This window comes from Canis aureus, chromosome 2 (genome assembly GCF_053574225.1).
Source record: "Canis aureus isolate CA01 chromosome 2, VMU_Caureus_v.1.0, whole genome shotgun sequence".
In the NCBI taxonomy this organism is placed as follows: Eukaryota; Metazoa; Chordata; class Mammalia; order Carnivora; family Canidae; genus Canis; species Canis aureus.
The window spans coordinates 48440039-48463307 of record NC_135612.1 but is presented as its reverse complement, the minus strand read 5'-3'; the positions used below and the strand labels follow the sequence as shown (position 1 = coordinate 48463307).

The 23269-nt window shown below is 46.7% G+C and overlaps 1 protein-coding gene and 1 long non-coding RNA gene across 2 annotated transcripts in view; one reads left to right on the top strand and one right to left on the bottom strand.

Moving 5' to 3' along the window:
• ST8SIA2 (ST8 alpha-N-acetyl-neuraminide alpha-2,8-sialyltransferase 2) overlaps positions 1–23269 on the top strand; it is a 65858-nt gene that overhangs the window by 27793 nt on the left and 14796 nt on the right. The window contains exons 2-5 of the mRNA XM_077871145.1: positions 4885–4947; positions 8432–8560; positions 12120–12377; positions 18267–18560. Of these exons, the coding sequence (XP_077727271.1) occupies positions 4885–4947; positions 8432–8560; positions 12120–12377; positions 18267–18560 (744 nt within the window). The remainder of the gene's footprint in view (positions 1–4884; positions 4948–8431; positions 8561–12119; positions 12378–18266; positions 18561–23269) is intronic.
• Positions 7584–19295, bottom strand: LOC144297277 (uncharacterized). Its single transcript, XR_013364342.1, has 3 exons — positions 16676–19295; positions 13749–13833; positions 7584–9076 (listed from the first exon to the last, which is right to left on the bottom strand). It is a non-coding gene; the product is annotated as an uncharacterized LOC144297277 (long non-coding RNA).

Sequence of the window (23269 nt, the reverse complement as noted above, 5' to 3'; positions counted from 1 at the left end):
CAGTTTGTTTACTGGGCCTGATTCTCCAGTGAGAAACAGAGAAGACAGGAATTCTAACACAGCTACAAGACTCCAACCCACTGGATGTTACCTTACCCATAAACAACTGGGCTTGGGTGAAAAGTCAACATAGAAATGCAGTTCTCAGGTTTGCTAACTGCTTTGCATCAAAAACAGAACTAATTGTGCATGTTTTTTTTTAATATCATAATATTTTTCTGTATTGTCTTATTAGTTTACCAAGTACAATCTACTTGGAGTATTGGGTCAGTGGTGGAAAGGAGATCACTGTCCTAAAATGTAGAGCTCTAAAGCAGTGAATCTCTATCATTGCTATGGCTGAGAATATTTAGCAGGGTCAAATATACAGTGGTTATTACCAGTATTATTCCTCATTTTATAGAGTTCTTTATGTGGGCGTAGTGCTTTCCCATATATTTTTTTCCTTTGGATGATCTAAGCAACTTTGTTTCTATGACTTCAGCACACTGTGAATTATCTCTAGCAAATTCTTCTCACCTGATAATCTTCTTATGTTACTCAACCAAGCAGGTATCAGTAGTCTCCCATTGTAAGGAATATAAATTCATTTTAATAACATTGAAGGCAAAACCTAATTAGAAGAAAAAAAAAACCCTCCTTGTCAATTCATGTGATTCTTGCTGAGCCGAACATCTGCAGTTTACTTCTTTTAGTGACAGTCTGCCCCGTTCTATGGATATCTGAAAGGTGAAACTGTGTCTTGTATAGTGTAAATAATATGCACGGTGTGCACACTGGGAAGGGAAGATTTGGGGAAAAAGTCCCACTTAACCTTGAAGTTAGATTTGATTCACTGAGCCCCATTTACACAAGGCTGTGAAGGTGAACAAGACAGAGCTCCCCCCTGTTTTAATATTAGTTTTATTATTATTTAGGTATGGTCAGGCCAACAGGTCAGGAGACAATTGCCATTAAAAAGATGATTTGTTATACTCCTAGATCCCAAGGGGCATGCCACACCATACAGGGCCACATAGAGAAGCTCCAGGTCACTCAGAAGGCAGTGAGACAGGGAAAACTGTGAGCTAGAGCCTTTATTGTTGTTCTCACAGGAAGGAAGAGTAAGGCAGGGCCAACAGGCTGAGGTTGGCTAGTTTGAATAATTTCAGCAGGCTCTGGGACATAGGGGCTGGTCCTAGCTGTCTAATACCTGGCTCTGGGGTGATTAGGGCAGGGGGATAGTAGCCCAGAGTGCAAGACACCAATAGGGAGGTGGCAGGGGTGTGGACTGTAAATTGGTTGGTTTGTCTTTGAAAGGTACACTCCCAAATAAGTTGTTTATTGTCTCTAGGAATTGGCTAACCCTCAGAGGGGCAGGCCCTTCAGAATACAGAAAATAAAAGACCTGATTAATGCATGCTCTCCAGGGGCTGATATTCTAAAGTGGCGAGCAGCTGGGGAAGCTGCAACCAGGACCAAATCTCCAGGCCCTGGTTTCAACTCTAAGAAGAGGAGTTTGGACTAGACACCTAAGATTTCTTTAAAGTTCCTCCATTTGTGAGTCCATGAAATAGTTGAAATAATTAAATACAGAATGAAGGTGACAAATGGCTGTAAGACAATTGAATGCTCTGGAAAAAGAAGGAAAAGATGGTAGAGAAGTGAAAATGGGGATGGTTTGAAAGGGAGGCATAGATGTTGGCTTGGTGTTCAGCTTGAGAAGGTGATGCAGATGGGCTGGATGGGGGGAGGAATCCATGTTCCCCGGGGCAATGGGCAGAAAGCAAGAGTTAGAGCAGAGATTCTGAATGGAGACAATTTTGCCCCCCTGCCCCCAGGGGATATTCGGTCATGTCTGGACACATTTTTGGTTGTTATAACTTGGCGGGTGGGTGCATAAAGTGATGGAAGCCAAGATGCTGCTGAACACCCTACTCCCAACCGCACCATTAAAGAAATCTCCCACCCAAATGTCAACAGTGCTGAAGCTGGGAAGTCCTGAGGTAAAAGAAGAACTGATATGAAAAATGCCCCAGAGGGATGCCTGGGTGGCTCAGTGGTTAAGCGTCTGCCTTTGGCTCAGGGCGTGATCCCAGAGTCCTGGGATTGAGTCCCACATCAGGATCCCGGCAGGAGCCTGCTTCTCCCTCTGCCTATGTCTCTGCCTCTCTCTGTGTGTCTCATGAATAAATAAATAAAATCTTAAAAAAAAAAAGAAAGAAAAAAGAAAAGAAAAGAAAAGAAAAGAAAAGAAAAGAAAAGAAAAGAAAAGAAAAGAAAAGAAAAGAAGAGAAAAAGAAAGAAAAAGGCCTTGGATTTGCAGTGCCCACATCAGGTCTTAGTGCCATTCGGGATCTGGCCTGGTGAGAAAGACTCAGGGAAGTAGTTGTTGTTGGGCACATGGTTCTCTCCAAATGCTTGGTCACATTAATTCAGAGGGCTGCATAGAGACAGTGCTCTCTCACCTGGTCCCTGCTTCAATTTCCTGAAAGACACTGTGCACAGAGTTTACTGAGGATTGCTTTTTTGTATAAGCAGAGTCTTAGATTTTTATAAAGTCAAATCTGTCTTATATTTTCTCTTATGATTTATGTTTACCTTTCTGAATTTTAAAAAGTCTTTCACATACACTCTTCATACCTCATCAAAGATTTGATAAGTATTCTCTTTCATTTTCTCACCAATTTCTTATGGGATACCTTCCTTAAAAATGTGCCTCTTCAATTCATTCTTTCCCAGATGGTACTACAAGTATTCTTGGGGATAATATGACTTTAGGAATTCCACTGATAAATATTTTTTTGTTAAGGACTTTGTGTTCTTTTCAAATGCATATATAATCATGGTATCAAATCTGTATTTTTCACAGATGGCATTGCTTAGGATAAGGAGTTTTTAAAGATGAGTCCATTTTAAAACTTAAGTAGGTAATGGTGTGAGTGATAAATGAAACATGGTGAACTGGTGGTAGGAGTATGAGAATCTCTATTGTTTAGGAAACACTAGTTAAATCACTTGAAATTTATTTTGCTGTGTAGAATAAAGTATCACTCAACTCGTTCCCCTCCACCTCATCTCTAGATTGTTAACCAACTACTCCAAACCATTTATTGAATTTCTCATTGATCATGACTTTTTAAAGCCATATATCAATTCTTATATGCAGTCTTTCTGCATGATCTTTTTTTGTTCCATTAACCTTTCATTAGCCTTGAGCTATTACCACACTTTTAATTACTGCACTTGACTTAATATCTGGCTCTGCAGGTCTTCCCTCCCCACAAAGAGTACTGATTTTGAGGACAGGGGTCAGGGTGCAGGGATGTGAAAGGTCAGTGACATGTGGACGGTGGTACACCCAAGAAAGCCCTTGGGGTTTGATCTGAGTAGACATAGTTACAGGGCCAGAGTTGGACAGATATGCCCAGATCTCTGAGTTAAAAGTGCTAGAGCTCTGTCATCTCAGGGAGAAACGAGGAGGGACAAAAAGGAAATATTAGGCATTGATTTAAGATGTGAAGAGCCAATCCATGAAATCAAGAACTAGACCGGGAATGATGGAAATTTGAGACCTGAGGAAAGACCTGAGGAAAGAGACTCTGGACAGGACATAGCACACTTCCTGTTGTCTGGCTATTTGGCTATGAAATAGGAGAATGTTGCCTGTTGCCAAATAATGCTGAAAGGACATTTCAGTCCATTAGGAAAAGACATGTATGCTTTCACACACATGCATACACACAACACACGCACAGTGTTATAACTACAGATATGATAACCCTAAAAAGCAGACAGAAAAATCCAGACTTACAGCCAGTGTAGAGATAGGTGTTAACTTCCCCCAAAGAATTTTCATTAAATCACAGAATCCCTTGAAACACACAGCTTTGCCAGTGATTTAATTGTTTCTTTGGAGTGCTCCAATACCCTGACTGAAAGGCAAGATGGAACTTTAAAAAATAAGAAAAGTATGAAGAAATAGCTCCTCAACCACACATCCTATAAATCAGTGGGGGAAAAAATATTTAATTTAATAAAAATAATTAGTCTCACCACTTTTTAAAAACCAACACAGTGCACAGGGTGGACTAAGGTACCAAGGGTAAAAGGATTCATCTATCCCCCAGCCCAATGTGATAACAAAGCAGGGTGAAACTTCATGGTCCTACAGCCCCCCTTCAGAATGGAATTTTCCAGAATTGAATGGATGGTGGGGCTAGAAAGGGCCTTGGAAGGCTTTTACCCCAAAAACATATTCCAGAGTGAGAAGCAGAGGACTGACTCCATTATTCACAGATCACCTGCTCCCCCCTACAAAGTGACACGACTTATTATTTTTTCTGCCACCAAAAGGCAAATCATTATCACATCTGGTATCACATTGAGTTAATCATTGCTGCCTCTGTTGAACTTCTGGTGTCTCAGGTTTGGAATGTGATGGACAACATTCTAACACATGTGAGAGCAAGAGAAGACTGGGGGCAGATACTGAATCATGCTAGAGTGAATGCCAAGTCCTGCTGAGTCATGGAGAGCAGATGCTGAGTCATGTTAGAGCAGATGCTGAGTCATGCTGAGGGGTACTATCCTGTTGGATTAACTAGGGCAGATTAACCCAAAGGAGTTTGTCTCAAGACTCAAATGAAAGTCTCAAGTGGAAACCCTGGTACGAATTAAAATAGTGTTCAAGTGGGAGGTGGGAAGGATCTGGGAGGCCTACTTCCCTGTAAAATGCTTGGGTCTGTGTCTGGGCCAGGATGATGCCCATTCTGGAGAAGCCAGAGTGAGATCTCATTCTCCCTCTATAGTTCTCCAGGCCGGCTGCGGGATCTCCTGGTGATTGAAGAGGGCTTTACAAAGAAGAGCTGGGTTTATAAATAATGCATTTCCTTTGTCTTGCAGGGATTCTGGAGGCAGAGGTACAATCAGATCAGCTGTGAACAGCTTACATAGCAAATCTAATAGGTTTGTAAATTAGATTTTGTGTTCATTTGTTTTTGCTGTAAGGCAGCTATTAATCTGCTTCTCCTCTTTGCTGGATGGTGCCCTTCTTACTTAGCAAATAGATCTGTTTCCTTTCACTTTGGCTTTGCATTTCACTAATCACTTTTGGGGAGGAGCTGTCGATAGAAGAGACCATGAAATGGCCCAGGGTCTAGAGGCTGCAAAGATGGAAGACTCAGATGGGTAAGAGCTACTTTCTGGAAAAGAGCCCACATACTTTGAAGCACTTGAGCCACCAATGTGCTTATTCATAATTTGTGTTTTTGCTGAGCAATGGAAGCTCTAAAGAGAATCAGGAGTTTCTCTCAGTTTCATTGTGGTAGGTGGCTTATCTAGGAGTTTAAGATGGAAAATAAAACATTCTGGAACTTCGCAAAAACCTCTTAAAAATATTTAGGGAGTCAACCTAATAATATTTATCTTGATTGTTGAATGCACAAGCTAAATTCTGAAAGAGTGTTTTCTCCTGTGATGATCGTTGGCCAGGGGCAGCTCAATACACAGGAGTGAGCAAATGCTTTGCAAGCCACAGACCCCACTTGCCACTGACTATAGTTGGGCCATACCTCTGAGTCCCCATTGTCCACTGATGACAACTGTCCCATAGCTCTGACCTACAGTCTATGAGCCTGAACTCAAGGAACATTGAAAGGAAGAAAGAATGCCACATTATTTGACATAAGCAACCACTACTAAAAATGAAGGCCTTGTTTTACTTCCTAAATATCCTATCGTGGTCAGTCTGGGAATGAGAAATCCAAATTATTTGGAGTAGAGTCTGCTATTTGCCCTTCCATAGATATTTTTTAGGTTTCTTGACCCTATCAGACCTATTCAATATATCCATTCCTAACCCCACATGATTCAGGAAAGTGACCTCTCTCTCCCTGACATCATTGCTTCTAGATCTCAAATGACCTCTTAACTACCTGGAAGCTACAAATGAAGTTCACACTATGCCTGGTTAAATGCAGGAAAAAAAAAGAGAGAGAGAGAGAGAGAAGGCCATGTGGCCTAAGTTTCTTTCTCCTCTACTGTGGAAAAAAACGTCCCCTTTTGGAGAAAAAAGATCTTGCCCCTTGATCTTGCCACAGCTGTGCCCCATGGTAACTTGAGGGTGGAAGAGTCTTAATCAAAATTGATTATGAGAAGCAGGAAGAAAGAGTCTTAAGAGCCAGTCAAACCTGGATTCATTTCCTGTGCTTGTTAAATGGGGCCATGGGCAAATTATTTCTCCCCCTGAGCCTGTTTCCTCATTGAATTAGGACAACTCCCCAATCCAGCTGGGTTCGTGCAATGTAAAGCATGTAAAACCAGTGACCTGAGGTGGTTCCTGGGTCACCTAATCCATCCCCTCCATCTTAGAAGAAGGCAGAGGCCAGAGACCTGAAGTGATTTGACCAAGTCCCCTTCCTCAGTAGCCACAGAGCCAGGGTTGACATCCAGGAAGACCATGGTTGGCAGTGCCAGGTCCCCTCCACAGTTTCACTAGGAAGTGGAGAGAGAAATGGAATTTTGCCAATAGTCATGCCAGTGTTTACCTCTTTCCCTTCCTCACCTCCTCCACTCCGTCCCAGAGAAGCCTAGAAACTCCTTCTGGAGTTTTCCAAGCAAATCCCCTGGGCAAGCATCCAGGATAGGTACCTCTCAAAACCTTATGGCCTCAGAGAGCCTGGGATCACCCAATGTGCCCCAGTTTCTAGGGAGCTTCACTTTAGATGAAATCCACATCAAGCCATAAGAGGCCAGGTTCTGGTCACTTATTACCAATGGGAACATCAGCTAGCCCCTTAGGAAGACAATGCCCCATCACAAGCAGTCAAGTTTTTCTATCACAGATTTAAGCTGCAGTGAAGTTTGTGCTCTTGGGGTGTGGCAGCTGGATCTGTGGTCCTGAGCGTCACTGCTCCTGCCTGTGGCCTGTGCAGAAGGAGGCAGTACCAAAGAGTTAAAGCCACAAGCAGCTTCTCCTGGAGCTTCATGAGAGGGCAGTTAGTGAGAGGTGCAGGAGACATCATGGTCCTTATAGAATTCCAGAACCTGAATGTTAGATATCTTCCTCTTCTATACCCTTTTTCTATAAATGGGGAAACTGAAGCTCAGAGAGGTAAAGTGATTTATCCACAGTCACACAGCTTGTGGAATCTTTTCATGCACACCTTCTGCTTCCTTTCATGGAAACAGCAACATTTCCAAGGTCGGGTCCTCTGTTTCCTCTTCTAGTCCTCTGCAAAAGTTATATATGTTTGAATCCAAGACCAGCTATAGCAGCCAGAAGAGTCAGGAATATTGAGAAATGAAGGTATGCGGGGAGAATGTGCAGAGACAATTTGCACCCCCAACTGAATTTCTTCTCTACCTATAAAAAGCAAAGTAGAGCATCGGCTGTAGACCTTGTTAAAAGGATTGCATCTTTTTTAACTTGGCTCTTTCGAGATAAATGCTGAGGACGTAGATGTTTGGTTTGAATTCTTTAGAGCTCCAAAATTTGGCATCACAAATCCACTTATCACTCTAAGTGGGAGAATCTGCTGTCAGCACAGACAAAAGGAAGTTCTGATGTGACCCACATGCATCTGTGTCTGACAGAGGCAGGCTGGCTACTACGCTGCATTTAGAGATGTAATTGTAACCTAGTTTCTTAGAAACCTACTAGCATAGATTTCAAACCTCAGAATTCAAGCAGACCCGGAATACCTAGTGTTCCTGAGTCAGGTGGAGAAATGGTGTGCAGCCAGAACTGTGATTTGCCTTGGGCACACAGGGCCAACCAGCTCCTTCATCCATCCAGGCTCCCCCAGGGTAAAAGTCAAATTTCAATTCAACAAACATTTATTAAACACCTGCTATGTTAGACCACTGGGAATAAAGAAATGAATGAGGGAGCTCCCCTGCTTACAGCCTAGTGATAGAGCGAGACATAGCACTGAGAACTGTGAAACAAGGTGTGAGGTGGCATCTGAAAGTACAAACGAGGTAGTGATGGGATAAGCGGAAGTGGGGGAAGTTGCAGGCTGCATCGCATTCCCCTGGTATGAGCTTTGTTTTCTCTTTATAAGTTTGTAGACCATCTTATGACACCCAGCTGCTAATGCAACTGTGGACTTTTGCAAAAGTCACTTGAAGATCTATTACTATTCCAACAGTGACAGCTAGGTTTCACTGGGAGGAGACACTGGGGCGGGGATGTCGGGAGGAAAAACATTCCTTCCTTCTCCACCACCCCCTCCCCCATCTCCAAACTGTATGCAGCTTATACCTGAGGGAGAGAGTTTGTGCATTCTAGAGGATAAATAGACTTCCTTCCCTTCTCAGGTAATAACTGCAATTTTGCTCTCCCGAAGTTTACATCCAAGCCCGTGCAAAAACAAAACTATTAGACTTGTCATCGGCATGCTAACAGATCATGTCTACCCTCTTTCTCTTTTTTTCTTTTCCCTTCCAGAGCTGAAGTTGTAATAAATGGCTCCTCGTCGCCAGCTGTTGTTGACAGAAGTAATGAAAGCATTAAGCACAACATCCAGCCAGCCTCGGCCAAATGGAGGCACAACCAGACGCTCTCTCTGAGGATCAGGTAGTGGTAATTACCTATAGGACAAGAGACAGCCTTGGCCTTCTTTGGCGCAAGCCAGCAAATTGCCGCTCTCCATCATCTAAAGAAGTCAGGATAGAAATAAAATGTTTACCCCCCGCTGAGACAAGTGTCATCTGTAAGCGATCAATTGGAAATAAAAACCTGAGACAAGCCCAGCAGCCCAGCACATGTGTGCAGTGACTGGGGCGTGGGAGGTGGCCCTGCTGAGGTCCTTGGTTCCAGAAGGAGCGAGGCCCTCGGATCTGTGGCAGCAGGAGCCTGGGGGTGGAGACCACAGGTGGCTTCTCCCAGAGGATGCAAAGCAGGAGTCCTTCTCTGGCAGGAGACGTTTCCTGCTTGCGCCAGCCCGGCACCTGTGCCGCCTTTCTGTGGAGGCGACCCAGGAGCTGACATGAAGAGAAGAGGTGTGCTTAGCCAGAGAGCACTCTTGTCCTGAGCTTTCGAGGGTGATGTCTCAGAACTCTGCAGTCACTGCTGGCTGGCAGGGACGGAGAGCTGTAAAGAAGGGATTACAGTGTCAGCAGTTTGAGTACTTGACTTTCATGTAGCCACGACTGACCCAGGAAAGCTTGGTCAGGATAACCCTGGCATCGTACTGGGGGCCCTGGGGTGCTGACATGAGCCGGACATGCTGGCGGGGAGATGCAGCTATGAGGCAAGACAGTGCCATGTGATGCACACATTAGGTGCATCTCATGAATAGGTGGAAATCCAGAGATCACACTGAGGAGAGGACACTTCATTTTGTAAGGGGATTAAGCAGGATAGCCAGGAAAGGAGCAGTGGGTTTTGAAAGGTAATTAGGAGTTTGCCAGGCATGCCAAGCTGCGTCCCGCTTGCACACACAGCCTGACGTCTGCTATTTGTGCTCAGTGCTGCTGGAACCCAAAGTAGGAAGTAGGAAACGTGGGTGGCGAGGTCAGTGAGATGGTGGCTGGTGGGGGGGGGGGGGGCGGTGGGGAGAGGGGAGTGCGGCTAGAAAGGTGTGAGACCCAGGACCCAGGAGCTGAGAAGCCATCTGAAGGAACTAAATCCTGTTGCCATCATTCTGCCACCCTCACCAGTGCCCTTTCTAAGGCCCCCTGGGTGGACCAGCTGCACGCCTACGTCACTCACCCTTGGATCAGCAGCACCCTTAGGTTGTTCAGTGGAATACCTGCAGTAGTCTCCCAGGATTGGCTTGCTCTTAAGCAATCCCTGCCCCCTAAGTGGCTTAGGACAATAGAAACATATTCTCTCGAAGCTCTGAGGCCCGAGTTCCAAATGCCCCCTCCGCAGGGGCGGGCGGTGCCCCAACCCTTCTGCAGGCCCTGTGGCCTCATCGCTTCAATCCCTGCCCCCATCTCACATGGTCTTCTCTATGTCTGGGTGTTTCCCTCTCCTGCCTCTTGTAAGGACACTTGTCATTGGCTTTAGGGCCCAGGGTAATAATCCAGGACCATCTTGATGAAGGACCATCCTTCATTTCATGACATCTGCAAAAATGCTATTTCCAAATAAAGCCACAGCACAGGCTCTGAGGGTTAGGAAGTAGATATATATTTGGGGGGACCCCCCCCACCACACCATCTGAGAGTGAAATCCTCCCTGCATCCCCATGGCCCTTCCTCTGCCACCGGGTAGACAAGTGGACGCTTCACACATACACATTTTCAGAGACCAGACCACGGAAGCCTGCAAACACACAGCCACCCTGGCAGGAACAATGTGCCTTTCCCCAGGGGGAGAAAAGAATTTCCTTCAGCTTCTTTCAATTAATCACCAAAATTATTCTTCATAAAAGATGCTGTGATTTGGAATGATGTTTAATAATTGATAGTAATTTTTCATAATTAGTTATAAATTAATTCGCTCACAGAGGTGTTTATGAAGTTTCTGGGGACTCTCCTTACTTTTAAATACTTTGGGGTAAGTTATTATGGAGGTCTTAGCAATTATCACACTGTATCAGTTTGTCAAGTTGTATAATCCTTGGTAAAGGGCAGTGAATAAGTATAATGCCTCTTTTCCCATCCAGAGATACAAATTATTCAGCATGGGGGTGCCTCTCCTGCATGATGGCTATAGATCCCAGGTCACTAATAAGGAAAGGCTAGTGGAAGAAGAGCCTTGGGCCCCACCCAGCATTCTAGCTGCCCCTTGGCTATGCCAGAGTGCTCCCAAATCCGGGTACACTTTAGAGCCACTTGCGAGCTTGAGAAAGGATGCAGAGACCTGAACCATTCTCAAAGTCAGGATTTCTCAGCTGTGAGCCCAGCGCTTCTGGATTTATCATTTCCCGAAGGGTGGGGGTGGGGTGGGTTGTTGAATGGGCACCCTTCTGGGACACACCACAGATTGTCAACATCCCCAGTCGCACAGGCTCTCAGGCATCAGTATTACCATCTACACGATGGGGCAACCATCTTGCAAATTCTCACATTTGCAAAGTGCAGGAAGGTTTTGTGGAAAAGAAGACTGGCATCATTGTATCTATGCTAGATAGGGGCTTGTTGCAGGAAATGAAGTTCGTTTAGGCTAATGTGGGTACCAAATTTCTTTCTCTCTATGACTTAAGTCATTTCTAAAGATCTTTTAGGAGAGTCAGACAGTAAACACCCAGCTAGGCCTGGGTGGTTTGAGTAAATCTCCCCAGGTGATTCTAAGAAGACACCTACCCTCTTTCTGACCACACCTCATTCCTGTTGTGTACTGTGCTAGATGATTCTAGAACTCCACCCCCCCCACCCCCACCCCAATCAAAGTCATCCTAGAGCCTAGAGAGCCATGCTTTGCTCATCTTTGTTCTGAAACAGCACAAAGGAACTTGCTCTGAGGGACCAGAGAGGTATCAATTTTTACAATCCCCGAACTAGACAGCAGTGGAAGACAGGGCAGCACCCTCCACGGAACGGACTAGTTCAGGGACGGCAGGCCACATTCTCAGTCTCTCAAAGGTAGAGGGGTTGACACACCTCACAGTATCCACACTCCCATTCACCCCTTTGCCCAGAGAAGATCTTTGTGGAAGCAAACAGATGACTGAGGAGTGAGGGACAGGTGTCATCCTGGCTTCCTATTCCTGGATCAGGACCTCCTGTCAGATGATCTCCCAGAACCCCATGAGAGGGAAATGACAGTACAGTGACCACTGTCTGGATTTGTCCAAGACGGGGAAGGGCTCCCTGGGGCATGAGATTTTCAATGCTAAAAGCAGGCTGTCCTGGGCAAACCAGAATGCTGGATCACCCTTCTTTACAGGGCCTTCTATGATGAGCTCATGATATGTCTTCATGGAGTTATCTCCCTGGGCAGTTATTGCCCTTCATAGGAAGAGGCCATAACCCCCCAAAACCAGACTGGCCCCCGCTATAATTGCCTCTGGGCCATCTCTGATGCTCCCCACCCAGAACCCATCCTCAGAGGGCACCTGAACTCCGCTTCACCTGTGTACTGGCTGCAGCACGCTACAAGGTGACAGGGGACAGCAAAAGTTGGGTTGGCAAAAGGCAGCTAGCAACAGGGAAACTTTTTCCTCACGTGTGTTTGGTTTTTGTAGGAAGCAAATCTTAAAGTTCTTGGATGCTGAAAAGGACATCTCTGTCCTCAAGGGGACCCTGAAGCCCGGAGACATTATTCATTACATCTTTGACCGCGACAGCACCATGAACGTGTCCCAGAACCTCTACGATCTCCTCCCCAGAACCTCACCCCTGAAGAACAAGCACTTCCGGACTTGTGCCATCGTGGGGAACTCCGGGGTCTTGCTGAACAGTGGCTGCGGGCAGGAGATTGACACACACAGCTTTGTCATAAGGTAAGCGCAGCAGGGGCTCTGGGTGCAAAGCCACAGGCAGTTTTTAAGTTGAGCATGGCCAGTTGTCCCAAGAGGTTGAAACAAGAGACAGAGACATTGCTTTGGGTTAGTCCTCATTCTCAAGTTTGTGCATTAGAATTTCTTGAGGTATCCAGACTGCACCCCAGATCAATCAAGTCAATCTGAGGGATCTGGAGCCCTGGCATGTGGCCCAGGGAGCCTAAATGTTTCTGGTGCACAGCCAAGGTTGAGAATCCCTAATCTGGCACAGAGGTAGGCAGACTATGGCCCACAGCCTGTTTTTATCAATAAAGTTTTATTGGAACATGGTTGTGCCCATTCATTTTCATATCCTCAATAGCTAGATTAGTTGGGCAGAGTTGAAGTATTGCAACCAGAGAACAAATGCCAGAATCCTAAAACATTTATTATCTATCCCTTTACGGAAAAAGTTTGCTGACCCCTAGAAAAAGCCTCAGCCGGCCAGTTGTCAGTCCAAGTTTACAAACCTCTTGTAAGTGTTCTTGAAGGTGGTGCTCTGCCAGTAACTATTATCCTGTAGTCAAAATCTGGGAAGTGAGTGGGGGGTGGGGGGACAGAGAAACTTGGACTTGACCATCATTCTTCCTGAAATATCAGCTCTTGTTGTTCATTCCCCTGGGGACACATTTGGAGTCAGTTACCAATGGCCCTGCTACCTGACCCCCAACCCAGACAGACTCAGAACAAGGCCTTGCTGTCCCCTCATCAGAAGTAGGGCACACAGAGCCTCGAGTTTCATACCAAACAGTGCCCCAGCCCTGGCAGGAGTGCATACCGCATCTCACGTTTCCTCTGGGGCTGTCCTGATGCAAAGAGGGCCTTGTCCTGGGGCTTTGGGAATCGGCCTTCTCACAGGACACCCTGAACTTCAGGACGTGGGATTAGATGGTGTGTTTACTTCTGCATCCACCGCGATGGAAGAGCCACAGCTGCCTAGCAGCCAAACTTGTTTTAGTTCGGAAGCCTTGCCGGATTCTGCTTGCACCTGGCATAGCCAGTGGCTCACCCCCATTCTTAAAGCCCCCAGTCTGGAGACTCAGGGATGGAGTGGGATGCAAGGGGGGAAGGAAGCAGGGCTTCCTTGCTCTTGTCTGATGGAAGCCAGAGCAAAGGTGGAGTGGGGTGACGGAGGTATTAAGGCTGCATGCAGAGGGTACAAGTATGGGTGCCAGGCACATGGAATGGGAGACCTTCCTGACGTGGTGTCACACTTGTAAGCCACGCCTCTTGCTTTGTCACAAGCTTCAGTGGTGAGGTTTGCATGCTCCACCCAGCCCTGCCCTAGCATTTTCCAGAGGCAAGGGCAGATTCCAGCCAGCGGCTACTTACAGAGCAAGATGAGCAATGTGGTGTTAGGGTCCAGTCTTGGCTCTGCTGCTCACTTGTCACATGACTTGGACCTCAGTATCATCACCTGTAAAACGAGTGGGCTGGACTCAGCCTGTTGGAATCCTTCCATTAGGAATAGTCTGTGCTCTGGCCCCGTGCTCGCAAACTCGGACCAGCCCAGGAGTCCTCTGAGTGTATTCACGTGCAGAGTCATCAGGGATGGGGCCTGAGACTCTGCATTCCCAATACCGTTCCTGCTGCTGCTTGGACTGCGCTTTGAGAATAAGCACAGCCACAGTTTGCTTTGCCTTTTCCCAAAGGTCATGTCCACACCTGTCCACACGTGCTTAGAAAGGAGGGCCCTGAGACACGGAGAGCTCCCCAGAGCACCATGAAGTTGTCCGTTGACCTTTAGGTCTGTCTCTTGCACACACCTGCATGTCTTGGGGAGGTGACCTTGGTGCTCTTTTAGGGAAAAATTACCAAACTGTACTGTGCACAGACCCTTCTCGATGCCGAGTGGTAGCACTGGCTCCTCCACCCCACCAGGGCAACTCCTCTGGGCTCATCCCACTTGGGCAATCATCTGCCTTCCCCCTAGGGGATCCTATGGGCCAAAGCCCTCACAAAGAGTAAATGGGGTGCAATTCTGTGGCCACTGCCTGAGTCAGCATGTGTGAGTGTGCTGGATGGTGTCTCCCACAGTAGAGCACACTGAGTGTTCATTCCCTCCCCTGCCTTTCCGTGGGGTGCCAGGAGGTGACCCTACGACTCCACACTACCTCTCCTGTAGCATTTGCCTATCTGAATGAGAGTGCACAGTGGAGCCTGTGTCTCCACCCCAACTGCCTCACACTGACCATGAGCTCCCCAAAGCAGGCTGCTCCCATCCATCTCTGGACACCTGTCCAAGCCTGTGCCTGGCACAGACAAGGGGCTCCCAGTTCAGGCTCCAGTCTCCATGAGATAACAGACACCAGGAGGTCCTGATGAGATGTTCTGGGTCTCTGTCAATTGAAGTCTTCAATCACTTTGCCTAGCTCCTCGTTAATCGGGCGCCTTCTCTGCCCGGGAGACACTGAGACCTTGCCCCCCTCTCAGAACGCTTTACACTATACAGTGAGAAGACGCCCTGTGTGCAAAACAGAATGAGCTTGCAAAACAGCCTCCTGGAAGAGTTCAGGGCAGGCTTCTGGAAGAAGCATAATTCCTCTTGGTTGACTTTGGCAAGTGAAAAAGGTGAGCAGGAGAAGCAGCGTGAGGAAAAGTATAGAAGCAAGAAGCTCAATCCATGGACCCTGGAGGCTGGTGCTTGACTGACCACAGGTTGCCAACCTCAAGTACTAATGAGAATTGGGGCTGGACAGGAAGGCTGGTCCCCGCAGGGTCCCCGTGAGCCTTCAGGGGCAGCTTGAGGAGACTGCCTCACTCGGGATCATATATGTACAAAATAAATTCCCAGATGTTTGGGGATCAAAACTTCATTGTGTGCTCACACTCTCACACACACACACACACACACACTCACTCACCTAATGAACCAATGCCTCTTCACAGACAAATCTCCACCATCATCGTCATGTTCATTAGGCACTTAGCATGTACCAGGTGCAATTCTACACACTTCATGTTCATTAACTTATATAATTCTCACAACAACCCTGACAGGAATGTTCTATTTTGCCCTGGCTTTTGCAGTGAGGAAACTGAGGTGCAGAGAGCCATAGGTCCATGGCAGGCTGGGGCAGCTGGGCTCATGCTGTGGGCCCAGGCAATATGGGTCAGAGCCAAACATGAGCTGCCTCCTTCCCCAGCAGATTACTCCTCACCCTATACCTGTGGACATGCCTGCTTCTGGAAGGGACAGACTCCTTTCCAGCCCAGAGCCATGCCCATAAAAGCAGTGCAGCCCACCCACAGTCCACCCAGAATTTGCTTCAGGAGGCCTGGCCTACTGTTAGATCAAGCTTACTCCCATCCTGATTCCCCCCAGCCATCTGCTTGAAGAAAATTGCCTTGTGAGTGAGGGGCACGTCAGGGCAGAGCTGTCCCCATCATCCTCACTAAAGAAGTGGCCCTGGGACATGGTCATGGGAATAACCTGGCCCTCACAAAACACCTGCCTAGAACACCTGCCATGAGTCGGGTCCCATGTTGAGTGAGGTTGGGAGCCTGCCTCACATTGCTTACAGCCCCAGGGTTCCCCCAGAGTCTCCAGCACTGCACTTGGATGACACCCCAACTGACCAATATTGTAGCTGGGTATGCACTTCCCCATTTCCTTTCCCCTGACCAACCTGGAAGCCTACTGGGGGCAGGCTCCACATCACTTCCTTCTTTGCCTCTCCCACAGCCCTCACTGGCCCATGATAGATTTGGTAGATCTGAACTGCATTGAATCCATCTCACTCTGCCCTTAGGACTTGGAAGTTGGCCCAGAAGAGGTCCCAGGCTCTTGGGAATGTCTTGGAAGCCTGGCTCAGCCAAGCTTCAGGACAGTAGGAATAATTGTCTCAAACTGGTGGACATGAAAATGACTCCTCGTTTTTCTGAGGTCTGAGGCAGGGGCCCCTAAAGCTGTCCCAAAGCAGTTCCACCCCCTTGCAATGTGTAGCCACAGTCAGAGATAGCAAGGCCAGGGTGAGAATGGGGACAGTGGCTATTTTAGGGAGTCTAGTCTGAGCACCAAACAGGCTTTTGAGTCAGACACATCAGAAACAATCCTGGATGCCCTCCTACTAGCTCTGGGACTCCAGCAAGTTACGTTGCACATTCTGGCCTTGGCTTCCTCATCTGTAAGGCAATGGAGTCAGAATACTGATTCAGAATAAAATACTGAGTCAGAATAAAATGAGCTTAGTTAAAGGACCAGGGGCTAGCACACACCAGGAGCTCAAGGATGTTAGTTTTATTTCTGATTGTCCTACCTTTTCTCCCCAAATGTTGAAGGAAGAAAGTCCTGGCTTAAAAGGAGGGTAAGTGGTAACTCTGTGGATCACATCATTTGGCAATGACCCATGGCCCTGGTCTTCATGTCTCCAGCCTCCATTCTGTAAATACTTATTCTAGCTTCTCAGACTTGATTCCACTGGTCAAAGGGCTTTTCCACCATCAAATCCTCCATGCAGGCAGCAGCCAGCCCTCCTCAGCAGCACTCCATGGCCACCTCAGTCCCATCAGCTTGCAGCATGGACAAGAAGCTCCAGTGTGCACACCCAAGCTGGACCCATGAAGGTGGGAAGGTCCCCCACAAAGCAGGCCTCTGGTGAGATATCAGAGGTTTCCCACCCAGGGTCCCTGGCTAGTTCAACAAGAGATTGTCATGGCCTTTTTAGTTTGTCTTCCCAGACCTAATTCCATCCAATCCAATACCTACTACAACTTCATCTTATTGTTGTCTATCTGCTGCCTAAAATGCAAGTTTGTCATGTTACTCTCTTGCTCAAGAATCTTCTGTGGCTCCCTTTTGCCCTTGGAACTGCATCCCTGACATACAGGCTCTGCTTGCCTCTCCACTTCATCTCCTCCACACAATATGCCCCAAGCAGAGCAAATCACTTGCCTCCCCCTAAATACCGACACTGTTTCACACCTCTATGACCTTAAATACACTTCTTGTGCCTGCAATGCCATAGCATGATGTTTCTTAAACTGCTTGGTCATAAGAATTACCTGAAGAGCTTGTAAAAATAAGTATCAGTTCCTAGGCTCACTGGCTGAATCTGGATCCCCAAGTAAGAGACCTGGCAAATCTGTATTTTTACTGCCTGAGGTGATTCTTCTGCTCTGGCAAGCTGGAGAAACACTCTTCTAATTGCCACATCCACAAAGGGATTAATGCTCATCCATCCTAGATTTTCCTCAGTGGTCACCGCCTCCAAGAATACCACCTAATGTTCCTCCTTTCTGTAGTAATATAACACTACTTCACGTTTATTGAGATCTTAGTGTGGTGGAGCAGTGTTCTAAGTACTGGCTATGTGGCGACTCCTTGAATCCCTGGGAGGGGGTGTTGTGATCTTTATCATAGCTAAACAAACTGTTGTGCATATTCCTTTGTGGTAGGGAAGCACAAAGAGGTTAAGCAAGTTGTGCAGAATCACACAGGTAGAAAGTAGCAGAGCTGAATTCTGAACCTGGGAGTGTGCCTTCAGAGCCCTCACTGTTACCTAACGTGGCCAGGTCACACCTGCCTATAGCATGATTGTCTTGTGGGCTGAGGCTGACTTACCAGCTTCCTTTGTCCTCTACTAGATCTGGAACTGCAGAAGGCAGGTATTGTATAGCCCAGAGACCTGCACAGCTCTATGTGTGTGGTAAGAGCCTAGTAAACATATGGGTCACAGAAGAAGAAGCAGGGATGATTGGGGGTGGGGTGGGGGGGATGGTGCTGGAAGATGCCCTTGGGTCTTTGGGGATGAGGAGGAGGGGAGAGGAGGCAAAAGTTGGATAAAATGAACTATAAGCAGCAACATCTTGTGTTTCCCAAAGGGACTGTGACACCTTTCTCTCTGACAGGTGCAACCTGGCACCCGTGCAGGAGTATGGCCGGGATGTGGGGCTCAAGACCGACCTGGTGACCATGAACCCCTCTGTCATCCAACGGGCCTTTGAGGACTTGGTCAACGCCACCTGGCGGGAGAAGCTGCTACAGCGGCTGCGCAGTCTCAATGGCAGCATCCTGTGGATTCCCGCCTTCATGGCCAGGGGTGGCAAGGAGCGTGTTGAGTGGGTCAACGAGCTCATCTTGAAGCACCACGTCAACGTGCGTACTGCATACCCCTCTCTGCGCCTGCTGCACGCCGTCCGCGGGTGAGCCGCCTCTCCAAAGCCAGCGGGGCCATCACCAAGTCTGGGAGGGGCTTGGTGGGCCATGTTCCTTTCCCAGATGCACTTCCATCTCAGCTTACCACTCACTCGTTGTATGACCTCAGCAAGCCCCCTGGCCTTTCTGAGCCTCCCTTCCTGGAGAAAGGAGGAGGGCTGGCAGATGAGTTTCATCTGCCCAGAGAGCTGTGTTGAGAACGATGGTCCCATGACTGCTGTGTGGGGAATAAACCAGGAGGGGCAAGGATGGAAGGAGGAATGTGTGCTGGAAGCTCTTGCATTAGTCTGGGTCACAACTGACTGTGGCTAAGACTGGGATAGTGGTGGAGGATAGGCAACAGGTAGCTCAGATCAGCTGAAAATTTTGGAGTAGAGGCAGCAGGATTTACTGATGGGTTCTATTTAAGGACCTTAAGGAGTGAGAGAAAGAGAAACATCCAGGATGGCTGTTAGGATTAAAGTTTGAGCACATGGGTGGACAGTGGTGCCATTTTCTGTGAGAGGAGAGTCTGGGAGAAGCCCATGAATGTTTTGGGGTATTAAGTTTGCTCTAATTTCAAGATACCTGTTACAAAGACACCCCTCCACATGCCTGACCTTACAGCTTGGGATCAGGCTCTGCATCCATCTGCCCATCCAACCAAATGGCAGTTTACTGACCTGCTCTAGGGGGACAAGTAAGCTCATTGTACAGATCCCCACTGACATTAAAATGCTCTTTTGCTCTTTACTGGAGCCTGAGCATAACTCAGTGTGACCCAGGGAAGCTCTCTGACCAACTCACAAAGGGCTCTTGCTGTCTCACAAAGGTGACCCCTGAAGCACCCAAGCCTGCGACCAGCACTGACTGGTCTCATTAGGTTGAGTTGCCAGCACAGAAACCCATTGCCTCCAAGAAAAGCCAAGAGAAACATTCAGAAAGAGGTGGACATACTTGTGGCTGATGGAGCAGAGTGATACCTGATGGACACAAGGTTCACTGGAACCACATCCTTATTCTGGAGGTTGACCTGTTAGATCTTCCTTGAGCATCCACTTCATCCCTGTCACAGCGTGGGTCTGCCACAGCAGCCCCCATCTCACAGATTTAGGCTCTGTGCCTTAAATGTTGTCTTTTTCCAGAGGAGGAAAGTCTTTACATGGTTTGGGGGTGAGAGGAGATGAGAGAAGGAGAAGGGCTAGCCCATGGTAAAGAGAAACAGTCCCTTGGACAGGGAATGGGCTACTCCCTAGAAGAAACTTATGCAGCCAGAGCTATTTCCAGCTATAATTGACTCACTTTCATCTGTCAAAATAGCATTAAGCACCAGTAATAAGTCCTTTAAACAAACAGGCTGTTAATCCTGAGATGGTACCATCTTCCCTTGCAGGAACTCCCGGGAGGAAATACTGCAGGAGAGAGAACAGGGCAGGCTTCTTCTTTTAGCAAGGGGAGAAGGTGGTGAGGAAGAAGGCTTCAGGGGCCTTAGAATGGATTTCTGCCAATAGCCCTCTCCCTCTGTAGGATGTGGGGTCCAGTAGGGCATTACAGGAAAGGTGGGCAGCATCTGTAGTAAGAGTGAGGGCTTGCCTGGACTTGGTGGGAACCTACCTGTGTTTGCTGCCAAAGGAGGAATGGGCTGGGGGCTGGGTGGTATGCAGAACAAAGACACAAGAGAAAAGACCAAGGGTTCGTAGAAAAGATAGCTGAGAAAAAACCTGGCCGGGGCAGTCTGGTCTAGCATGAGAATCATGGGCTCTGCAGTTAGGGACAACTGGGTTCAAATCCTACTTCCATGACTCATGTGGTTGAATAGGTCCCTTGTTTCCCTGAGCCCTGCTTTCTGTGTCATCACTGTGGAACGCTGCCTACATCCAAATGTGTGTCCTGTGCTGGCCAAGGGAGACACACAGTCAGTCGATCGTACCTACTGCCACCATGGCAGCTGCCACCACCCACCCACCAAGAGATTAGATTTGTCCTATGGATTTAAGCGGTAGAAATAGGACCAGAGAGTGAAACCACAGGGAGGAGCATATATATTTAGGCTCAGTTTGATCAAAGATTCTGTAGTAGAATGGTGGATTAAGTCAAAAACATCTGTCAAGACTTGTTCACCTCAACATTCAAATATGGAACAGGATAATCTTGTTTCCATATTTAAAAATCTATTGTTCAGTAAACCCCCTATTTATGAGATTGGGGTGATAAACATTTTCATTGTGGCAAAATATATACACAACCTAAACTTTACTATTTTAACCATTGTTAACTGTGCAGCTCAGTAGTGTTAAGTATATTCACACTGTTGTGAAACAAATCTCCAGAACTTTTTTACCGTGCAAGTCTGAAACTCTATACCCATTAAACAAGTCCCCCTTCCCTCCCTCTAGCTCCTGATACTGTAACCTTTCTACTTCGGTTTCCATGAACTTGGCTATTTTAGATACCTCATATCTACCTCATACAAGTAGATGCATACTGTTTTTGCCTTTTTGTGACTGATTCCACTTAACATAACATCCTCAAGGTTTATCCATGCTGTAGCATGTGTCAGAATGGCCTTTCTTTTGAGGACTGAATAATACTCTGTTGTATGTATACGCCAGATTTTGTCTGTCCATCCATCCATCAGTAGACATTTGGGTGGCTTTCACCTTGTTGACTATTGTGAAGAGTGCTATTGTCAACATGGGTGTGCAGATTATCTCTTTGAGACTCTGCTTTCAATGGCTGCATCGTATGGTAGTCCTATTTTTTATTTTTTTAAAGAATCTCCATCCCACTTTCCATAGTGGCTGCACCATTTTACAATCCACCAGCAGTGCACAAGGTTTTAGTTTCTCTACATTTTCACTGACACTTGTTATTCCATCTCCACATCTTTGCCAACACTTGTTATTTGGTAGTAGCCCATTTTAACCACTTTTACGTGTACAATTCAATCAGAAGAAATGTACTGTTAGAGGAAAATGTGGCAGAAAATTTTTATGACATTAGGTTTAGCAGTGGTTTCTTAAGTATCACACCAGAACACAGGAAACAAAAGAAAAAAGAGATAAAAGGGACTTCATCAAAATTCAACCTTTCATGAACCAAAAAGTCAATATATTATAAGAGTGGAAAAAACCCACCTGTAGAACAGGGGGAAATATTTGCAAATCATGTATCTGATAAGGGATTAATATCCGGAGTATACGTGGAACTCCTAGATCTCAACAACACCACAAATAAATTAAACAACCCAATTTTTAAATGGGCAAATGACTTGAATAGACTTTTCTACAGAGAAGATATACAGATGGCCAATAAGCACATGAAAAAATGCTCAACATCACTCATCATTTGGAAAGTGTAAATCAAAACCACAATGAGTTACCACTTTCCACCCACTGGGATGGCTGCTATCAAAAAAGGGAGGAGGAAAAAAAAAAAGGGAGGAAGTAACAAGTGTTGGTGAGGATGTGAAGAAATTGGAACCTTGTGTCTGCTGGCGAGAATGTCAAGTGGGAGTCACCTTTGAGGCATCCAAGTGTCTTTGTTCTGCAAAAGAGAAAGCTGACGCCCAGATAAGTGGGGTGATTTGTAGGAGGACACCCAGCCAGTGAGGAACACATCCAGGAACTGAAGCACAGCCCTTTACTCTAGCCAGGGCATCAGATGCAGCAAATTCATACCTAGCCAGTTCTAGATTAGGGGCCTCAGGGAGTTCAGTGGTCTGAGTACTGTCACACCTGAGAATTGGAGTTAGGAGACCACATTGGACAGCAGTGTATGAAGACTCTCTGTGTACATGGCAGTTCTTCTGAGTCTGGGACAGCTTTTCCAACAGACAGAACAAGCTGAAAGGTCAGAATGCCTCGGAGTCTCACCAAACACCCTCTGGCAGCTGAGGCTTGATAGAGCCCTGTGGAAACTCCCGTTGAGGTTCTCAGTTTTGTTTGCCCCTTGACCTCACCTTGGCCTTTGCCTCCCTCATTTGCTTGATTGCTCTTTCACATCTAAGCCATTCAGAAGAAAAGCAGCCATCCTCAGATAGCAGCTGTGCATCCACACACTCTGAATGCAGCTGGGTGGCTTGAAATGTCCAGACATGTCCATATACAAGTCATTGTGCTCCTAGGGCTGATTTAGTGTCCCCAGTCCATCCATTCATGGGGAAAAAAACTGTGAGATGCTCTAGTAACAGCAAATAGGCTTGTCACAAAGACCAAATGAGATCATTTATACAAATCACTTTAGAACCCAATGCTGTTCATATTAAGCCCATCTAACACTAAAACCTGGCACATGGTAGAGCCAGGCTTCATGTGAAGAAACCAAATGACCATGGTTTTAGTTCCCCTGGTTAAACAATCTCCTTCTACACATTTGTGGTTATTAGCCTACTTCTTATTGTTAGTTATTTGAGTAATAAGTGCCTTAAGGCCAGGATAATGCCACTTTGTGCTGCATTCCTGTCCCCTACACAGTGCCTGATACTGAGAGAGCATCTGGTGACTGGCCAGGGGGTCCCCAAGTGAACTCAGATTGATGAAGGACATGTAGGAGAATTAATGAGGGGCACAAGAAAAAAATCCCTAACATTACTGTACCAGATACCATGCTAAGCATTATGACATGTAATGAGAGAACTAGTACCAATATCCTATTTTAAAGACAACAAATTGAGTCTCAGGTGGAAGTAACTTGTACAAGGCCACATGGCTGGTAA